This window comes from Anas platyrhynchos, chromosome 13, assembly GCF_047663525.1.
Source record: "Anas platyrhynchos isolate ZD024472 breed Pekin duck chromosome 13, IASCAAS_PekinDuck_T2T, whole genome shotgun sequence".
Lineage (NCBI taxonomy): Eukaryota > Metazoa > Chordata > Aves > Anseriformes > Anatidae > Anas > Anas platyrhynchos.
Window position 1 is genome coordinate 5,979,941 of NC_092599.1, and position 22,830 is coordinate 6,002,770.

The window sequence follows — 22,830 nt, forward strand, 5'->3', positions numbered from 1 at the left end:
TGAATCCCTTGTGCTTGTAGGAGATGCCAAATAAATCCATCCATCAGGAGAGAACCCAGTGTGAAACTTGTACTTGATCAAATAATTCTGTCTTCATCTTACTTCATTTTATTGTTCAGTTGAGGCCTTTGATCCCACTTACTTTAGTTCTCGTGTTTTTGATGCTGTTGTCAGGCTCTAAGGGAAAGTTATCAGTTGTAACAGAGCCCTATTTAAGTGTATTAATCTCTTTGAAAAACACTTATATTAGAAATTTAATCTTTAAGAATTATCCTACTAGGAAGAGTTTAATTCATCTTTAAAACTTTCTAAAATTATTTAAAATCATAAATTATATAAAAATGTGTGTATCAGTACTGACTTTTTCTTATTTTCATAAACTCATTTTTAATGCTTATTTGCCTCTGCCTGTGATTAAAACAAAAGAAGAAACTCCTTTTCAACTTACCTCGCATATATGATTCTCAAACTAGTGTTTATCTCCATCTGTACTGTGTATACAAACAGACAACATACAAAGAAAGGTCATATAAAAGCTATTTTTTTTTTCATTGTAGTAATATAAGATCACTTGGAAGTTTTCAGTAGAGCTATGGTTGTTACTTATTTCGTCCTTTTAATGAGAACTTGCTTTTAAACAACTGAAACTCTTAGTTTGAATTCTTCTTTGTTCCAGTCTGAAAACATATTGTCTGGATTTTTATTTTCAGTTATTTACGCTCACTGGAGTGACTTAGATTTTTTTTTTTTTAATAGGAATTGTAGTTAACATGCAGAGAAGTAAAAATGTCAGTTAAAAAATGGCTGGGGGAAAGGGTTGGTTACAGCTGTCCATAGAAAAGTAGGTCTGGGGAACAGCTTTCTTCCTTTGTAGACTCTTGCCTAGGCTGTCTTTAAGGCTGTACCTTTTTGCAGTAGCTGTGTTACTGTCAGCTGGGTGTACACTGGGTATATATTTCTATGTTGCATGCATGGAAATTTATGATGCCCAAGAAGCTTAAAGTATTTCAAGGCCATCTCAAATTCTTGTGACTGCTTGGTGTAAATGTATTTGAGAGGGGCGAGAACTTCATCTGGCAAGGATTTTTCAAGATTCTTGTACTGATTCTTTTTATTGCTGTCCCTCTTAAATCTTTCAGACATTTATTGCAATGAAAACATCTTTGAACTCAGAATTAGTTCAGGGAATCATCTGCTTACTCACATTTCTAACATCTTACAGTCATTTTTTTTGTGCGTGCCTTAAGCTTTAAACGTGTATGTTTACAGCTGTTTTGTGTTTTCAAGATAGTCTTGAAAGAGTAGTCATCTTCAGATTCAAGGCTTTTGCTTTTTCATGTCTTATAACTGCTTTATTTTGCTCACTCTTCGCAAGACATATGGTTGTATGCTGCAAGGACTTTAAAGCATTTTTTTTTTATATTCCTTGCTCTTCAGAGCTTCTAATACAAACTTTGTTGGTTTCTTCAATGCATTGAGCTCTGTTATGCACCGGTAGGCTGTACTAACTCATTTTATCAAGTGCCTCTTTCACAACCAGGAGTTTGTCTTTTGTCAGAAGCCTTGATTGAAAGTCTTCAGTTGGCCTTCAGGAAGATGGTCTCTCTAAGAACCATAAACTATAGGAAAATAGGAAAAAATGTACAAGCTTACTAACCTTATGTTTGCTGGCTTCTCTGTACCAAAGTTTTATGGCCAGATTTTTATTTTTTTTTTGTCGCCCTTAGGACTGCTTTGCTAATTCTTTCAAATGAATTTTGCTCTTACTTCTGACAGGGTTCCTCAAACCTTTTTGGTTTGTTATTTCCAGAATAAATATCCCCTGGTTTCTTAACTTTGCCTAATTCTTGTACATGAACAGACCTCTGTATGTATGTGCGTTTATGTGTGTATATGTAACTTAATTTTTAATTTCTCAGCAATGATTCAGAGAGAATCCCTGTGGAGCACTGAGTTATATCCATTTTATACCTGAAGAATGTGTGCCTGCACTATGAGCTTCTGTAACACGCCAGGAGGGTAGCAGAGACCAGAGCTGGTTGCAGGCTTCATAAAGCAAACAGAGTTTTGGCTGCTTTTCTGCTCCGTTACCTGTCACGTGTTGTGAGTTATCAGCAGTGACCTTCATTAAGCAGTGACCCTTTGCAGTCTGTAGTATAGAACGAAGTCCTTCAGAGATTTTTATCACTTAAACCTTGCTGGTTTGAGCTAACACCACAGGTGTCAGTTGATGCACAGTGCTGTATTGCAAGCTCCTAACTATTTAATACCTATCCAAGCAGGAAATTTGAAAACAAATTGTTTCAAAATACTTTTGTCAAGTAACAGCAATGCAAGTCTGCCCCAAAATAAGATTGAGTAATTTCTTTTGGTTTATCTGATTTACATCAGCTGAATAACATACCTGTGTGAAACTAAGATTTATTGTTCTACATGGTGAATAATACCTTACTTTGGAAGACTTGTTCTTAAATTATAAACAGAGTAATCAAAATTTTTGTGGCCCCATGGGAAATGAGATTGCTTAACACAAAAATAAAGAACTGAATTTATAAGGCTTACAAATAAAACTAAAAAGTGCTATCGAGTTCAGTGTAGACTTACTCTGTTTCAAATCTTCCAGCATCCAAGTAAGGAGAACTGTCCTTCCTTATAGGAAGTACAGGCACAGAATTTGAATGTAATTGATTATTTAAGTCAAGATTTCTTCCTTTCAGATTTAAATTAGAATTATTGATTTTGTTTGTTTTAAGTTGATTATACTTAAGTGTGTTTTTTCTTAATTTTTGTTTTTTTCTCTGAGCCCCAAAAGTCAGATCTGAAAATATTGGAGATGTGTATTTTTTCCTCCTTCCTCTGCTCCCTCCCTTTGCAAGCATGGGTGGCTTGATTGGTGTGCTTCTTACAGCTGAAAGAGGGGGCCTTTGCAAATGTCTCTTAGTCTCGTAGCAGTGCTCAAATCACTGCATCAGTAGACTCCTCAGTACTACTCATCAGCAGAGGCATCAGTAGACTCCTGGCTGCCTGTACAGACCCAGGTACATGAAATGATAGGTGCTCTAGGTGATGCTTCTCTTCAGTATGTGTGTACATGTGGACTACGTGTGGGGATTAGTAATGCTGTGTGCTGAAATCGTTATTATAATAATGTTGTTGTACTCTTTAGAGAAATAGTGAAAAAGAGAAGGTTAATGATTGTCATGGTTTAAAAATGGTGTTTTTTCCAGTCACACTCAAAGCTTTTCAGTAGATTGACAGAAACTGTGGGTTTTTGGTGTCAACTTCTGGTTGGAATCCCTTGTCCCGTTTCTGGATGAGGTTGGAATTGACCTTCAGGGCTGCTCTCAGCTCCTCGTGTTACTCCCTTGTGGAAGTGATAGCTCTTGGAGCCTAACACAGGCAACAGGGAAATACAAACTGAAAGCGCATTTTAGCTTGTATTTTGTACAATGTGTTTTGTATTTCCTTTATGTCTCAATCTTGTGTTATGTTTCAAACCAAGCAGAGGAGACAGAAGTTTGCTTTTCTTACAGCGCAGCATTTAAAATTCTAGCACTGTGATAAAGGGCATGCATTATTGAAAGACTTCAGCGGGGAGGTTTTTGTTTTCAGTATAAAGTTTCATTAGGATACTATTTTTTATCATACTGTTAGAGATGAAAGTATTAGTATAGTAAATAATCCCCTTTGTCTGACGTTTCTGAATATGCAGTGCTAACTTGCATACTGTGCTCCTTAACTTCAGGAGGAACCCAGGGCTGATTCTGGGCTCTTTGCCAGTAGGCCAACAGTTTGCCTCTCCATGTGGGATGAGCATCTTTTGCTGGCGTAAGTAGTGATTTTGCCATTGCCAGGAGTCAGTGACAACTTTCAGACTAGTTTCTTTGAATTGCTAGCGGAGGGGCTCACCGACCCAGAGAGATACCTAAAATACAGATGTACATGGATCTGTTAGGTCTATGCAAACACAGACTGTTTGTTGTGAAATTCATATTATTATCAAGAATTAGTACTTGCAGAATTGTGTTTTTAACATCTAGGGAGAAAAAAAAGTTTCTTATTGAGACCAAAAAATAAACAAAGAAACTTAAAACCACATTACTTCAAATGTTATTTCAGAGCTGGGCCTAAAGTGTCTGTTGTGCTTGCTGCTGAATGTAAACCAACAATTACAGAACTGTATGTGATGTTAACAGGGTGTTAACAGCTCCTTAACAGCTCCTTAATTCTTGCTTTTATCTGTAACAAGTCATCCCCTGTGGAGAAAGTGTAGTTTCTTTAAATCGTTCAGCAATGAACCAGTGATGCCCAGAGTGTCAATGGTTTAACCTCTGAAACTAGCAAATACGATGTCTGTGTGTGTGTGTATAACTCTGCCATATCTTTGTATCCATGATAAATACATATATGTGCAGGAACTTCTAAGCTGGTGTGTTGAGAACTCCCACTACTGAGAACGGTGTAAATTCTTTTCTAGTTGTTGGCCTTGCGTGGCTTGCATGATTGTGCTGGTTTCAACAAAATGTACTTGTGACCAGCCAAGTGTGGGTTACAAACCACTGAAAATACATACATGTTGTTTAGTACAGGATGATGGTAATTCCATGTTGTTTTTCTTTCCAGAGATGCTGGAAAATACTCATAGAAAAGTAGAATAAAATATTTTTCAAATGAAGTTTGCCAATCTTTGTTGATATTAAATGCAAGGCGTTTTATTTCTAGCAGAGATCACCAGTGAACCTTGCATGGTTTAAAATCTTCTGTAGCTTTCTGAATACTTCGAATGCACAAATGTTAAGAAAATGCTCTTAAGGGAATCAATGTGTATATTACCTTTTCTCTGAAACAGTGTTGTTCAACTGCTGACTTGAGATAACCATGGGACTGAAGAGCTCAGTTGACTGTCTGATGAACTGTTGTTAATGAGCATTATGTTATTTTCCCTTCTCATTTTTCTAGGCTGTTCAATTAACCTCTAGACGATGGCTGAATCTGCAGGAGTACCAAAGCAAAAAACTAATGGCAGACCATGGGGTTACAGTTCAGAGATTCTTTGTGGCTGATTCTGCAAATGATGCCCTGGAGGCTGCTCAGAGACTAAGTAAGTTGACTGATAATGGGAGGAATCTGCTTCACCAGATAACAATCTGGAAAATAAATTGTTTTCTAATAAGTTGTACACAATCTTCAATTTGAGGTTTATTGAAAAGGTTTAATATATTATCCTGACTATAAATGTTTATTTCATATGTGAACAACAGTGTTAAACAGCAGTATTTTTTCTGAACTTTTTTTCTTAAAGGTAGGCAACGTATAGCATGCAGTTTTTAATAGATACTATTTATGTCATTTTGGCAATTCAGAATTGAGAATAACATCATGAATATCTGATATATACTTGATAAAACTTAAATAAAGTAAATGAACTTGCAGAAAGTTGTTTTCAAACAAAATTTTGCTCTATTAAAAAGCTAAGGAAGAAAAAGGTCATGAACTCTTGAAGATACTCAGAATCCAGTTGGATTGGAGGTAACTTGCTGTAGCAGACCCTGCACCTGATCAGGTGCGTTGGACTAGGTGATCACCAGAGGTCCTTTCCAACCTCAACTGTTCTTTCTATGAAGAAATAAAATATGTAATAGGGAATTATATACACGTGTTTGGCAACATGTATATTTTTCCATATGAGGGAATGAGAAAAGGTAAATTCAATTACCGACTATGTCCAAAAAATTTGGTAGTGGCTGGGAGATAAAACCATGCTTCTGGAATGTCATTTATGTTCTGTGACATCCTCGTTTTAGTGCAGTAAACATAGGATGAGAATATGGGTAAGAAAGAAGTTAATGTAGTATCTGTTACCTCAAAACAATGTATTCAAGTACATCTTGTCACCCGATTCATAAATGTTCTAAATGTTAAAAAGTTCTCTATTTTTCTAAAGTTAATATTAGTATTTTGCATAGTTTTCCACTTAAATTTAGCTTCTTTTAAAATTAATATACCATACATCAAAATGCAGGAAGAAAGACATTACTGTAGTCTTAATTGTCTAACAACAGGAAGATTTTGAATGTTTTACATAATGCACAGGCAGGCTACTTAGTTAACTGCTTTTCAGTTACTGGTATGAAAGATCTCATCAGGCTTCAAGTAGCTGAATAGGATTAGCATAATGGCTTGCTAAATCTCTATAACATCATTAAGATGATACATTTTTCAGTAATCAAAACCTTCTTATGTCAACCAGAATATTTGAAAATGTATTTGAAACAAAGCATTAAATGCTACTGCTATGGTCATTTGGTAGGGCAAACTGTAAAAAGCTGACACAAAACAAAGCTCATAAAACTGGAGGGTTTCTTTGCATCTGGACATCTGAGAAAATCAAGAAATGCTAAGTGAGACTCTGGCAGGTTTTTCACAAATCTTTCCGTGCTTAAACTCTCCTCTTCATGATTGAGCTCATAAAAGGATTAGTCTATCCAATAACTATAACTATTCTAGATCCCTATAACTATTTGCAGAAATAAATTGCTCCATTAAAGGCAGTGAACCTTTTCTGTTTTATGATGCTAGATTTATTTTAAATAACCTCTTGGTTGTTTTGCAAATCACAGGAATGCTTTGTCTATATGTTTTTAAAGTACATTTAAATAAAAGAAATAAAAACTAACTTTTGGAGTTAATGAAACTATCACGTAAATTTTGTGTGCTTTTAACTAGGTTGGGTTGCTAACACCTCAAAAAATTACCAGTCAGTGATACATTTCTCATCTTATAAAATTGTATTCAAACATGGTACGTTACTGGGCATTAAAGAACTGTGGTTTACAGTATGAAAGCTATTTCATGTTGAAATGACTGACACACCCTATCAATCCACTAAATAATTAACAACATCCTTGTAATCATTCTGATAGTATGCTGTCTTCTTTCTAACATGCACTTTGAAAACGAAGCATTCAGAACACAAGTTTTGCTACTGTAATCTTTGTTGTTTCAAGATTTTATCAGATTTAGCTCCTTTTTGATCCTCCAGACTCAGGTTTATCTGCACGATGTGATGCAGGCTGTTGTCTTTTGAATATACAACTGCCCAGTAAAAAGTTAAGAGCAAAACAAAAACCTTTAGCCTACAAGAGGCACAAAATACTCCAAAATAAAATAACAAATGGAGGCAGCTTTGGGATGTTCTCAATAGACAGGCATTCTGCAATGAAAGATGGTGAAAGGAAAGGCCAATCACCCCTGCCAAATACTGCTCAAAAATCTGGGGGTTTGATATTATATGCCACATTGCAGCTGTCCTTATCTTTCAGTTCTGAAAACAAGGATACTTGCCAGCATATTCAACTTCATTCTATTTTTGTCTTTTATCAAAACTTGCAATAAAAAATTTAGGTATTTTTCTTGTGAAAGGAGCTTCTTTCTATAGGCATGTTATCTTGCATATAGGAAAAGCAGTATTTTCCCTTGATAGTCTCAGCATTCTCATTCACATGGATATCTGTGTTAGAGGGGTACAAATAATGGGACAGAAATTGCTGATACTGAAGTCTTTACAAAGTGTTAATTTTTATTTAAAAAAAAATCACAATTCCGCCAAATACAGAAGACTGAGCATGTATTACTGTGCCTGTAGTCGCCAGTTTTGCTATTAAAGTTTCCGTTGATGCAGTGGAAAAAGATGGGATCAGATCATTTTTACTGCTGTCTTCACTTGTCAGAGAAGTGTTAATGCATGTTTTCTTGAAAGGCTTTACCTTTATCCAGTATCAGCAGTTTTATTATAGTTTGCTCATTTCCTATATTGCTCTGTTTTATTAATGTGTATACCGAATACACTGAATATTAATTTTCTCAGAAATATTTTCAAAACTTACCAACAGTACAAAAGGCAGTCTACAAGGAATTTTTAATGAAATTAAAGGTTTTTTCTTCTAAGATAAGAATGGCAGATGTGAAGAAAATTAAAATGACATCACTAATACTAACTTCAAAAGAAGTTTAGTACTGTAAGGAATACAGAATTAGGCTCCAAGGAATTCAGTGCCTATTACGTGCTAAGCAATTTTCAGGTGTAAGTCTTGTAGAGAAGGCAATATTTATAGAATGCCAAGAAACACGGTTACAAATGACTTTGTGTTTCATGCTAAAATTCCTAAGTTTTCAAGAGTGAAATAAAAAGGTGTTGTGTTGTTTTGCTACATCAATAAGGTATTGCTTGATCTGCCACCTGAAGAAACACAATCTGTAAACAAGTTCTTACATTTCAGACAAATGCTCAGCTCCCAAATATTTCACTTTGCTCTCTGTTAAATGGAGGTACTAGAACTGTAAGATAATCTGGCTGTTCCTGTATTAACTCCAAGTCTTTTGATCTGATTTTTCTCTTGATGCTGTGGTACATCCAGGATTTATTTATCTGGAGAAGGCATTTCCTTTTTTTGCTGCATCTTTTTCGCCTGCAGTTGTACTGATATAAGGAAAATTCTTATTTATGTATACACACCCCCATGCCATTAGGATGGGAGCATTTTCATTGCTTGGATTGGGCAGATGCACTGTGCATCATTTCAGGATCCATTTTTGTCTAGCCTTCCCCACCAGAGGCACTTAAGTCTACTTCAACTTGGGCACTCTGTTTTACGTTCTGTCTGATGGTGAAGTTATTAAGGGAACCTTCATTTTAAACTAGTAGATGGACAAAGCTGAAAGGGATTATAATTATGCTGGAGGGTGTTACTCTGTACTGTCAATTGGCTCTTAGAATCAGTAGAGAACTTATGGAGGTGGTTGAAAATGCTGAGTATCCTAAATGGATGCTAGAAGCTTGGCATGCATTTCTTTTCCTGATTTTTAACAAAAGCAATAGAGTGCTGCCCATTGCCACTTAGAGTGTTTCATTACATTTAGGAATCAGTCAGGTGCAGTGTTCACACTCTTATCGCAGAGAAGTGCAATTGAATTGAGTGCAAGGCCTTTATTCATTTTTTTTTTTTTAGTAGAATATAAGAAAATGTAGTCTCTGCACATCCTATTTCTATTGCCTTATGCATGACAGAACTCAAAATTCAGCTTTGGACTAAAGGCAGGCTTTTTATATCAGGTCGGAGAGGTAAAACATGTTTTATAAACAACAGCAGGGATTTATTGAAGCCTCTTTCTATGTGGTCATTTACCTGTCACCTATTATTCACCATTTTCTTAGAATATTGAAAGTTTTCAGTCATGTGATCATGGCTCCTTCCTATCTCAGCACCTGGGGATTTTTTTTTTCCTTTAGATGAAACACTTGATTTTTTTAGAAGCTGTTTTAGATCCCTTGTCTCAAAGTTAATCTTCAACGCAAGTCAGGAAAACCACCTGAAAATCAGTGTGTGTTTAGAAGGGATTGAAAATGGGTCCTTAGCTTGGTAACTTTCTTTTTTTTTTGTATAGATTATGAAGAAATTGGTGGTGACAGTGCTATCTATAATTAATTTAAGATTTTATGTTAGGAAAAATGACCCTTGATCCTTAACTTGACCTTTCTGAGGGGATTAGAAATGTGAATTTAGGTTCTTTTTTGTTATACCAAGAGGAGCTTTTCTGTGAGCATCCTGTACAGAACAGCCATTTGTACTTCAAATTAAGTTTAAGTGATTTGCTCAATTTAGTCCTTAGTCTGTGAATTCTTTGGCTATTTAGCTGATCATTTTTGCTGTCATCATAGGCTTTGCATACGTGCTTTAACTTCCTTTCTTCCTTTTTCTCTGACAGGGTAGGTATGAGAGGAATTGTCTCCTGCATTTCTGTGATTTCCACGTTCTTTTCCATTGTGTGGTTGATTCACTGTGTAGCAATAATTTATCACCCGTGCATAATGTTATTTCTCTGAAAAAAGCCAATGTAGTTTTTAGTTTTAACTAGTTATTTTTTAGAGTCCCTTGGGTTCTGCTTTCTGCATGCGGTGAAAAATCATGTGTTGCTGAAATACGCTGTTCTGTGGAGCTGTGTGCAACCAGCTTGCTCTCTGTGAAGAAACTGCTCTCCCATAACTCCTCTTACATTCTCTGACAGCTTTTATTAAAGTTCTTTATACCTAAATTACGGCTTTCTAAAACTGTCCTTTCAGGCAAAATGATGCTATAAGTTATTGACTAATATGATTCTATTCTCCAATGGGTAAGTATTTAGAAAACAACCTTTTAAATTTAATAGAAAGCTAGTGGTGGATGAGTTCCTTCTGGACCCTGTTCAACATTATTGAGCATGAATATTTCTCTGTTGCATTTAGCAGGTTTTCAGTTAATGGATTTGGCCTATTCGAAGTGGTGAAATCCAAGACTAGATGATACCTGCATTTTGCTGTAAATTCACGATATGAAATACCTGTTATTATTCTGTTACTTCCAATCTTGGCTTCATTGGCACCTTCTGGCACCTTCTAAATGCACTTCATGTATTTCATCATCCATTGCAAAGCTCCACAAAGCTTGCTGTGGTCTGTGGTTTTAATCTTCTTGCTGTTTGTCCTTTTTCCAATTTCTTATTCTTTCTTAAAGCCTTTTCCTTATAGTATCCATTTTGTCTCTTGTCTCTCCCTAATGCCATCTTCTATCTCCTGACTTCTGGTTGAGAGAAGGCTCTTACTTTTCTGTGTGGAAGTCTGTTATATCTCATCCTGCAACAATTACACCAAATTAATGCAACAGCTCTATTCTGCTAAAAGGCACTGTGTATTTGTACACACTCACTTTTTTCCTGAAGTGATTTGCTTGAACTTCCACTTGACAAGTTGTGGAAATTTAGTTTTCTTTGTATAGAAAACAAATAGTGACTAGTAAACGGATCTTAAAACGTTTTTCTCCATATTTGTCCACTTTTAAATGGTTTGATTTTTTTGGGGGCTTTTTTTCTAAATTAAGTTGTGCCAACAATATTAAAAATATCACTTGTATGAAAATGATGTAAATGATAAACTCGATTAACAGTTATGAAGGTGATATCTTGTATGTTATTTAAATATTATTTTTTTTTTGGGGGGGGGGTTGTGGGGGAGAGATTTAATGATTACTGTGTCAGTTATCCAGTTTATTTACCCCATCTTCTGAATGAAAAATCAGGGAGGATCAGAAGAGGTACGTAAGGTATTAAAAGGCTGTATTCACGGAAGCCTGCATTACTAAGGATTTTGTTGGAAAGTCGTGGCGAATTTACTGTGATACAGCTATAGTGCAATGCTGGAGTATAGTAATTATTCTTTACTTGGCTCTTTTTGTGGACATTCTTCATTTACTCTAAGATTGCTTTTAGGTGCTTTAACTTAATCTGTCTTGGGAGCTAAACCACACAAAGGCACTCTCAAGGTGGAATTAGAGTTTCCATTTGAGGATTTAATACACAGCGGCTGTTCTGCACCACTGAGTAGCAGGACCTTTCTCCCTGGACATGAGCCCTAAAATACTACTGCTGTCTTCTCTTGTGGTGTGTGTGGTTTCTCTGTTTGTTTATGAATCTTATAATTTCTGCTTATTCTCTGCCGTTCTTCTGGATTTTGTGCAAAGAAACTTTCAGAGGTGGATGAGAAGGAGCAAAATATTAAGCAAAGCAGTACTTTAGCAATGTATTATCCTCGGTGAACCCTGCAGGGGGTCTCTAAGTTAGCTGTACTGCATGCCTGGTTTTTCCTCTTCAGCTTAGCGATGTTTTTCACGGAAGCCCTTAGCACCTGTGTGGAAAAGGGAGAGCTGACAAGCAGCACGTGTGTTTGTTGATCATGTCCACGTGTTGTGTCCTGCATGCCAGAAAAACTGACAAAGAAATAAAACTTGTAGCTTGCCTGTGATTCTGAGTTTTAATTCTTTTTGAAACAAAATTAGTAAAAGATTTTGTGAAAGCTTACCACTGGGCATTGTGCTGTTGAACCCCTTGGTTTCAAGTGAAATCACAGATTTTAGCATTTTTAATATTCTAGGTATGGAAATTCTTTGAGGGACCCGCTACGTCTAGTGAGAACTTACTGAAATAGTTAATTTCAAATGCATGGTTATGAAAAGCAAATCTGTTTTGTGTTTCTTATCTACTCCCTTTGTTAGAAAATTACATGCTGAGAGTGAGTCAGTAAATGCAAGCTTGAGACTGCTTACAGTAGTTAGGTATTTTATAACCATTCTTTGTCACCAAATGTCTTCATATTCAATAGATTTATAGTAATATGAGTAATGGCTAGGGGGCTAACAAATCAAAATCTCATTTCAGATGTTTGACACTAATGTTGTGCTGACTTATTGTTTTCTGTGTTGGATTTTTGATCAAATTACCAAAATAGCTACTTGGAAGGAAAGGAAAAAATACTCCATAAATGGGGCACTGAATTTCATATTTAAAGTTTGTCATAGAATGTGGTCACTTACAGATTTCAGTTGTGTTAAATACATTAGTGAAATTTTGTTTATAAAAGCGGGTGACAGAAGCCATAGTTCTTGATACAGGAACTTTAAAAGGTGGTAAAAATTCAACACATCACAAGGAAGGTACAATATGATTCCTGGTATGTATTCCAGACTTGTCACACCATATTTTATAGTTCTTCAAGGTAGCTTTGCAGCTGCAAAACAATAACCAGATGTGTAATTGAGAAGCAGCTGCATGAAATTTTCATTTTTTCACACACAAAATCAGAACCATTAGACACGTTTTATGTATAAGATATGAAAAACTAAACAACATTGTTTTCTCTGCAGCTCTAGCAGCTGTGTAAAGGAGAGAAATCACACCTTCTACACTCTCTAGATGCCCATCTGCTTTAAAATGTTTGGGGCTGATTACCGAAACTGAAGTTATTTTTTTTCCTTGTTTTTCTGGCTTGCTTTGGAAAGGGTGTGATAAAGCATTTGTTTTGTTTTTAATTTGTAAAGCAGTGTTGTAAAAATCCATCTGTGACACCAAATAGCCATTTTTTTAAATCACCTGTATTTATAGTGTCTGCTCTTATCCGAATACCACAGTGTATCCCCTTCTGGGAATGTCTGCTTCTGATGGAAGATAAATGAGTTGTGGTGGTTTCTGCTGTTGTTTGTTTGTTTTAGGATTCTGCCATCACTGACTGCATCACTGAATGTGTTTCAAGGTAGAACTGAATACAAATCATTTGATATAAATTGTTCTGCTGCTGAATGAAATGCCAGCTTGGCTTACCACCCATCTAGTTGTCTCTTTTATTTTAACAAAGTATAGGGGACAAAATAATGGTTATTGCCTAGAACCATACAAAACTTGCACTTCCTTGAGAATTCTTTCATTTCTGATGAAGCCTGATTTATTTTTAAAATAAATGTGTTGATATTAACTAGAGCTCAGTATATTTTTTAAAATGAATACTGCCCATACTATTGGTTAAAGTTGCAATGGAAAAGTTGTAGTTCTCAGCTGGCAGTTTGCAGTTTTCCTCTCTGATCCTCATTACTATGGCCATGTTGTTGGTTTTGTGACCTTTGGGCTGACCTTGACCAGCAGAATCACACTTCTTTTGTTTACATGGTATAAACTCTCAGCAGAAGATGTGTTTTAAGTATTAATTTTGCAATAGCATTTATTGGTTAGAAACTTGAGGTGACAAATCTCAGATTGATAGGTCTTCACTGCTTAGTGCTGTATCATGTAGGTGATCAGCCTGTTGCCATATAATCCCTTGTATAAGGATGTCAAAAGTGTAGACCCTTATGTCTGTAATATGTGTTATTTTAAGCTTTTCTAATGGGAGTACTAGTAGTAGAAATTATGTTGAATTAATATGAACTCTAAGAGCAAAATGATGACCGTCTAGAGACAAGAATAATTTGTAATTAATCCTTTTTTATAGTATCTGTACTGTATCCTTTTTTTATAGTACTGGCAAAGCTCTTTCATAAAGTCAGCAGTTTGGTAGTAGTTGCTTGAAAGAAGTATCTTATTTATTCCCACCTCCATACTGTGGTCCTTTTAAAACTTGAAACTGGCTTTGTGTCCACAGTTTCATCTGCAAAGGGGACAAATATGATATTAGTTCTGGTTATCATCTCATTACCTATTTTTCTAGGTACGTGGAGAGACTTTTTTTTTTTTGTAATTGGGGTTCAGAAGGCTGGCACAATAAAGGGGAGGAGGAACACTACTAAATTTAGTGAGAATTAAACTGGGAAACTTCGCAAACAGTGAAGCTAGAGTAGTGATAAGTTCCTTCAAATCAACAGTTAAAATAGTGCTGAAAGAACAAATCTTAACTTGGATGCTTTTCTTTATCTGAATTCTGAATTATTGTTCAATCTCTTACTATTTCTTTTGCTGAGATTTTAGTGTGGCAGTTCTGGTTATTGCCCTACTTTGATGCCATCATAATTTCCCAGATCTCCACCATCCCACAGGTGACACAGTGTAGCAGGAGCAAACAATTGTTAGATAACCACTTTCAGTATATAATTCAATCAAAGAAATTGCATTTTTTTCTAGATCTGTCAATTGTTTCTGTTAAATCTGTTATACCTTTGGTCTTTATGGAATAGGTGGTGTTTTAGGATGGGCTCTGATTGATGTGTAAGGATATTTGCTTGTACATTTGCTATAAAAACACATGGTTTTGAACCAAGCTAGAAATCTCTTTGAGCTTGTACAACACTCAGAGCTCACAACACAGCCTCCACACCATGATTTCCTTTCCCTCTTTTCTTCATCCAGTCTATGGAGTAATCTTAACTGGTATTTTGCAAAGGTTAGCATGACTTGCAAGAGCTTTGTTTTATCTTCAAAGATGGGAGCAAGTTACAAGTTGATAGTCTGAAAACATCCAGCAGCTGAGAACTATGATCATAAGAGGCTGTGATTTTTTTTTTTGTAGATAATCTTTACCTAAAACGATAGAACAGTTTTTGAAGCTGAGGATGAACTGACATTTTGTTAATCTGCTACTTCATATTTGAGAAAGTGCTGTGAATTTAAAATATGTTTATCTACATATCTTCAAATATTTGCAGTTTAAAAAGAGTAAAACATTTTAACACGCTCATGAATATGAAATGTGCCTTTGTAACCCTGCTGGATTCAGTGGGGAGATACTATCTAACTTTGTGCATCACTGTGTGTTTTAAATGAGGTGTTAACCCTCATGAATGTCATCATGAAAAGCATTTAGTGAAAATCATGTTCAGCTCTAGTTCCAGACTTCAGATGTGCTCTTCTTTAAGTGATTTTTGGTTTCTTTATGAAAAATCCAAAGTTGACCGTGTGACCTATATGTGGTATGCTCTACTCTGTCCCGCTGTGAAGGCAGCTATTGTTTCCTGTGTCACTGTGAAGGAGAACATTTTTCTTGCTCCTCCCTTGGGCTCAGTTGGACCACTCACCTGAGTAAGATAAATAGAGCCAAACGTTAGGCCATAAATCTTAAAGATATTTATTGTTCTAAATGCCTAAGAACAACCCAGGATTTTTGCAGAGAGAGGAAAGTAAGGCAGCCATGAGATATTTACAGTGTAAATAGTAAACAATAAAAAATGGAAAGGAAAGGAAAAAAAGAGGAGGAGGTCATAGATAGTGAGGAGGAAATGCTACAGCAGTGTAACTGTGATGCATGTGCAGAATTGTTTTTCTTCAGGGAGAAGGTCTTAATTTTTGGTTTAAAAAAAAATAAAATCCAACAATCTTGCTTCAAGTTATTGCCATAGTGCTGCTGGTGTTTTGCGTGACTGTGGCTGTCTTCATCTTCTGGCCAGACTGACTTCCAGCCCCGAATACATCTCCAGAGTCACATCGGCCGTCCTGGGGCACAGCAGAGGGCACGTTGGGCACCAGGTGCTGCTGGAGGCAGGGCGCAGGGCAGGGACACCTGGGAGCATCGCATTGCTGCAGGGACAAAACAAGTTCAAAGTAATTTGATTCTGGAGGAGGAAAAAAGAAGTTGAATGCTTGAACAGCTGAAACTTTCTGTGTAAAGTTAGTTCTTTTGTATCAGAAATGTGGTTTCATGGCTTAGTGGTTCTGACCAGTCTGTCTAGTTTCTTATTGTATGAATGATCTTATATTTTATTTTATGCTCTTAATGTGTTTTGGGAAGAGAAAAATATGTTGCTTTGCTTACTCCCATTCTAAATTCATTAAAGTTACTGGGAAGATTCATCATTACTTCACTGCGCTTCCCTCTGCTCCCAGCCAAATTTTATCCCTTCATCCCTCCAGCCATACATCTGTGTGTCTGAGCAGTGGCTGTCTTGATCTCATTGCATGTTAGGTGTATGAGTATTGTGCTCCACTGAAGAGTATCATAATAGTAATCCTGATACCGTCTGCAGGTCCAGCATCCCCTTTTGTTCTTTTTACCATGGATGATTTTTTTTATAAGATCTGCAAGTTTAACTATCTCAAAAAAATATTTTCTTATACAAATTTTCTCCTATAAATACAAACTTAGATCACATGCCATAAAGTAATGTGCCATTTAAATATGGTAATTAACATGCACTATAAATAGCTTGCTTATTTTTATCTTTTGAGTGACATTCCTATTTGAAGTCCATATGCAGATACAGTATTTATTTAAATAGTTGTTTCTTTGAGTCACGAGAAGTTGCTACATGCTTAAAGATACCTTCTTACTGAAAAGTTATTTTACAGTTTTGGGATTAAAACAATTTGATGTATTTTCATATTTCATGTTGTCCATTTTCCCAGTGAGTCTCCTGTTTCTCTTATGTTCATACAGCTTTTTCTGTTTTATGAATTTGAATGTTATGGATTCTGATTTATGGCTGTTTTTTACACTTTTTGACATCAACTATCCTATAAATAGTGATACATAGAAACTTCCATCAAGTGCACAAAGCGTTCCTTCAGCAAACTCTAGGCTAATGAAGATAGGAAGTAAACCACTCTGGTTAAATACTAGGGAGAGATTTTTAATGGCTGGATTCAGAGGTAATTTAACAGGAGCACATCACTGAAATAGTCAGAGAATCATAGAGTGGTTTGGGTTGGAGGGAACCTTGAAGGTCATCTAGTTCCAGACCCCTGCCCTGGGCAGGAACACCTCCCACAAACCAGGTTGCTCAAAGCCCTTGCCTGTATGATAGGATACATTACATTCCTTCCCACACAACTAACAAGTAATTATTGCAGTTAACAGCAGGCAAGGCAGCATTAATTGTGTGTTCTCTTGTCTCTCTATGAATTGTTTTAGCTGCTTAAAATCCCTTCTCTTGTTTTATATTAGGTAAATTATATCACAGGAGACATCCTGGGAGTAAGCTGTGGCCACTGTTTTACAAATATATAGTTTATACTTTCTGAAATAGAAGGTCTAAACATGTGAGAAGGCTGCAGTGGAAGAGACGGCAGAAGCATGAACAAAGCATAATGCAAAAATTCTGACTCTTAGAGAAAAATTGCCCTATTCTATACCTGACACTTCAATAAAATCCGAAACTATTTTCTGCAGTGTAGAAGAAAGTAATAATATACTGTAAAGTTCTTTTTCAGTAGTTACCTCTTAAAATTCGTAAACCAGGCAGACATGACTGAGTGATTGCACAAGAGTTGCAGTTTTTATTTTTTTTTCTTTTCAAAGCAACTTGCTGCCCTTAAGCTAATAAAATATTAACCAGTTTTTAATAGTTGTTAGGATGTCAGGGAATTAATCTGTTTACAGGATTCATAGTAGGGTTTGTGGGATTGGTGCTTAGGTCTCTCAGCTGGACCATGGTTTTAAGGGTTGTGTATGGATACGATCCTCTGCTGCTGCTAAGTTCAACACAGATTTGGTTCACAATCTTGCTCATCTGAAGCTGAGCAGTAGCTGAATGGCATCATGCATAAATGCGAACATCTGAGATGTACTTGCTCACCTGTTATGTCAGTCCCTCTGCAGGTTCAGCACAGGTTCAAAACTCATAAATCACCTGCGTGTTCTTTGTCTTTGCACACACATTTGTTGCTTATTGAAATTTTAATTTTTTAGCCAGAAAAACTATCTTGATTTGTGAGTAATTGAGAAAGCTGCAAATTTTGGAATTTGATAGGGCTGCTCACTCTCAGAGATGCCTGGACTGTGCAGTTTCATTAAAATACATAGAATTCAAGTTCCAAGAATAATACCTACTTGCAGAGTCCCTGCAGAGCTCATCTTGCACTAAGCCTAAGTGAAACTGAGCATTGCTGATGTCAACGTCATGTCGAGATGCATCTTTCCCTGTAAATGCTGACTGCCAAATGAGAAGCTAATGCCTCCCTGTTGCCCTTGCATCCCATTTTTGTAGGCTAACTTAACGTTATGCAATCTGAAAAACTTGAAGTCTGAGTGTAACGTATATAGTTATGTCTTTGCTAAGAGGTAGTGACTGGAGGTTGGCATGCGAATGCTCAGCTGCTAGAACTGGTAAGCAGGATGTGTGCCTACCCTCAAAGGGCTGGGGAAGGTCTACACAGGACAGGATGGTGCATGAGGAAGGCTTCTAAATAACCAGGTCAGCACCAATAATAATTGAAACTTCCACGTGTGCCTGGTGGATGTAAAAATTGCTTTTTTTTTTTTTTTTTGGTAACTAAATCTGGTTGTCCTATGCATTTTCCTTCTTGCAGGGTTTAAAGAGGAGGATCACATAACTTACAGAGACTCACAGTTTGTATTCTTTGGGTTTAAACTTCTCAGTGGTTGGCCTCGCCACAGACTGTTTGGTCACAATTACACAGCGTTTGGTATGCTCTCCACCGGACTGTTCTGAATAGAGTTCTGTGTGACAAATCAAATGCCGAATTGATTTGAACAAAATGCTTGGGCAAAGCTGTGTAAGCCTTCCCAAATTCACAGCAAAAGAGAGATTAAAAGGACTGGAGCAGTCAAGGGGAACGGCTGGATGGCTGCATGCTGCAGCCGGCCATGGGCAGGAGCTTCTCGTGCTTCTGAGTGAGCAGATGTGAGGGCACGTGTCCTCAGCTTTCCTGGAGCTTCAGCATCAGCTCAGTAGTCTGTGAGCTCAGCTTTCTTTAAGCATCTAAAAGAATGCATGCAGACAACACAGCAAGTTTGCAGTCCACTAGAACCAACAATATCTGTAGATGTTAGGGGGCCTTTTTTGTTGTTTTTTGTTTGTATTTGCTAATATCAGCCCTTTATTCTGAAATGCAGGTTGTAAGTGCAATTGAAGGAATTAATAATTCAGTAATTTTTTTGACAGTGGATTAAAATATATATTTAATAGCTACTCCATTAGTGTACACGGTATTTCTCATTTAATGATCAACTACTGTTGGAATATGATGACGGATGCTATTACTACCTGCTGCAAGATATCCAGGGGTCTTGCTGAATGCGTGGTGAGTGTGGAGGAACTTCAGAACCTTTAGTGAAGTTACAAGGTTTATCTTTGAGAATTATGTGAAAGCATGAAATAGACCGTAACATTTTGTATGCTAGAAGTCATTGCTTCCTTTGGTGACTGAAGATTGTTCTTAAAAGCAACCATAACCATATCCTGTCTTCAGTGAGACATGGACGAAGCTCACAGCATTTGAGATTAGTGCAGCTGTTCTGTTGGCTTTACTTATATTTTATTAGAACTGTAAACTAATGAGTAAAATCAGGAGCTTTAGTACAGTCTAGTGCTGGAGATCCATGGCATTGAGTAACTCAGAAAAGATCAGTTAAAGAAATGCAAACCTAGATCTGGACAAAACTACATTAGGATTAAGAAAGAGAGCAAAGAACTGATATCTAACGTCTGTAAAAGGCACTACATGTAGCAAATTCAGATCAACGTGGACCTGTGGACCACTTTTTAAAATACGAAAAAGTAGATTTTGTGTGTATGGATCTTGAAGTGAGAAAGACAAAACCATCAATGTGAACATCATATATTTTTCCAGCAAAGGACTCCACAAGCTGATGAATCACTTTAACACCCTAGACCAGAATGAAACTGCAAGCCATAGGTCCCAGGAGAGCTCTAGAGGGACAAGTTTAACACCAGGAAAAGGGGGTAGAAATTAAGAAATACGCACACACAAAAAATGTGTGTAATATTTTCATAGATTTTCAGTTTTCTGTAATAATTCTGGAATAATCATGATGTTTTGATTAGACTATTAAGATGATGATTATACTGTCAATATGGTCTTGGCTTTATATCTGTTTATCTAAACTGTGCTTTTCTCTTTGCCCATAAACAAGCTTTTGATCATAACATTGCTAGTAACCTAGGCTGATGCAAGCACCTAACAAGCATGACTGCTGCTTTCCTGAAGCTCAGCTTCTGTAGCTCCGGACGGTTTCTGAGGTGTGTGCTCTTCTGCAGGAGACCAATATTGGGAATTTAAGACCCTCCTTTTTTAAGAAACCTCAGTCAGTAAACTGAGAGCATTCCCTAGTTGAAAATATTTTTTAAGAGAACAAAAAGATAGTTTCTTTTGTATATAAATAAAGAAATAGGCTTATGTGGGGGAGTGAAGGATCTTAAATAAAATATTGTCCTTTTTCTACTTCAGTTCAACAGGGAAAATCAATTTTTGTTTTTTCAACTGCAAAGAAAGATCAAAAGGAAAAACTGACAATCTAAACAAAGGGTAAGGTGATATGGGCTGCTTGCACTCCTGTTCCCTGGTGTGCTTCATGCAGGCACTTTTCCAAGCAGAATACATTTATGGATAAATCAAGTTGTTGATTTTTTTTTTTTTTGTGGGTGGTGTTTTTTTCTTCTGTATCAACCAGTTTAGGTGTAAAACTGACCTGTATATAGAAGTCAAAAAATGCTACTTCATTATTAATTTTGTGGACTTATTTTGGCTCTAATATAGGCAATAGTTCTCAGATGTGTCAGGTACTCATTAGAGAATACTGCCATCATAAAGAGTTACCAATGATTTTACTTCTCAGGAACTGGCCAAAGCTGTGCGTTTTTTGCATTTTAAATGCATTACATAATCCATTAATATTCAGTCCCACGTACAGCTAGGATATTCTTATTCTTGCTTAAATGCCTTGCTGGTTGCATACTTGAATTGTCATATAAAAGCTGTGCTGGGAAACTTTATAGAGATTGGCTTTTCTGCTTTGTATTGAATCATGTTTTTATCTTTAATAATAAAACACGATTTATTCTTAGAGGCACATATTTACAAGAGGAGGAGACTAAATTGTCAGCAGGAAAAACAAGTGTGTGAAAGTTATCTTTTTTTTTTTTTTTTTTAAAGAAAAAAACAGGAAAACAACTTTGACCACCTTTTACAAAGTGTATTAATTTTCTGCATAAATGACAAAGAGATGTAAAATTTTTGCTCAACCTATGAGTTTGGAAAGTGGATTTTTTTTATATACGGTGAAATGCCGCAGCTAGAAGTCATTTTTCATGTATATTTTGTACAGAAATGGCTCTGGCAACATAAGCAGGCCATATGATTGTAGTACCCTAGAGATAGTAAGGTGCATGTTCAACTGTGTGTGGCTGAATTGCTTTGTTGGGTAGTGAATACCAGATAGAAGTAATGGGAAGATACCAATTGATCTTACTACTTGTTTTGTTTTTTATAATCATTTATAATAAAGCATGTTTGAGAGTGTAAGAAACGCCAACTATGTTATAAATAATAAAAACTTTTTTTAAAAAAGTGACTGTTTTTTGGCTTTTTATAATGTTTTTCCACCTTTTAGAGTGGGTTGGTGTATAGACAATGCTTTTGTAGCCAACTAATGTGCTAGTTCCATGGATGCTACAAGCATAAAAATTAAACAGGCTGATTCTGACTTCAAGTGCATCTTTGCAGGAAAATACTTTTTTTTATTTTTAGTGTATTTTTTTATATTTATATGTTTGTGTCTATACCCGTGCAGGCAGAACGTGTTTACATTTGAGACTCCCTCCTTTGGCATGTCTTGGCATGGTAAAGGTGCAAATATCTATCTACAGAATGCTCATTTCAAATACAGATGGTCTGAAGTTTCAAAACCAGCAATTTTAGCTGGCAGCTCTTGGGTATTTTGGGGAGTGTTTTCAGAGAAGGATACTCTGCACTGTAGCACTTGAAAAACAGAACCTTTAAAAGATGCTTCCGAATCATTGTCACAGATTACGAGTGTTTTATAAAGTTTAGTCTTTTTTTTTTTTTTGATCCAGACTTCATCAAGCACTGAGAAGCTCCATGACAAGTCAGGTGTGTCCAAGGAAAGCTTTGAAAGCAAATCCATAGACCTTAAATTTGAATGCCTGTGTAATAGCTTTGCAAGGCTGAGGTCAATATTATAAGCAATAGAAGTCTGGCTGTGTTTGATTTATGTAGATTTGGAACCACTTTAAAACTACTCATAGTTTGTTTAATGCAGAATTAAATCTTAATTTTTGATGACTGTTCTGACTTAGGTGAATGATAAGAAACCATGTAGAAAAATGGTAATAGTAATGAAATGTGCGTGATCTTCCAACTACTCATTTGCAAGATTTTTCTTTCTTTGTCTTTTTGCTTAATTGATTGTGTAACAGGATAGTTCCTTGGAGATGTCGACGGAAGGCTGCCAACTCTAACCACGAGTCTGCAGTGTCACATGAATGGTTTTGCAGTGCTTCATCACTTCGCTCCTTGGACAGGAGAGCAGAAGGTTGCAGTAGCACTCTGCTGAAATTAATCCACTCTTACTATTTAGTTTTATTTGTTGCCCTCTTTCTTTCATTAGGCTAGGAAAGTTGAGAGCTTCATGAAAAGTTTATTGCATAGAGCACACATCACTAATGTGGATGGCCAAGGTCAGAGCCTTAGATGTCTCATTCTCTCCATCAACACCTTTTCTGCAGTTCTGGCTGAAGCGTTTCTCCAGAGCTGCACTATACAGAG

The 22,830-nt window shown here is 36.4% G+C and overlaps 1 protein-coding gene across 1 annotated transcript in view; it reads left to right on the forward strand.

The window, feature by feature from the left end:
• The window catches only part of SUCLG2 (succinate-CoA ligase GDP-forming subunit beta), a 110,763-nt gene that overhangs the window by 15,905 nt on the left and 72,028 nt on the right, over nt 1–22,830 (forward strand). The window contains exon 2 of the mRNA XM_027467515.3: nt 4,960–5,101. Coding sequence (XP_027323316.2) covers nt 4,960–5,101 — 142 coding nt within the window. The remainder of the gene's footprint in view (nt 1–4,959; nt 5,102–22,830) is intronic.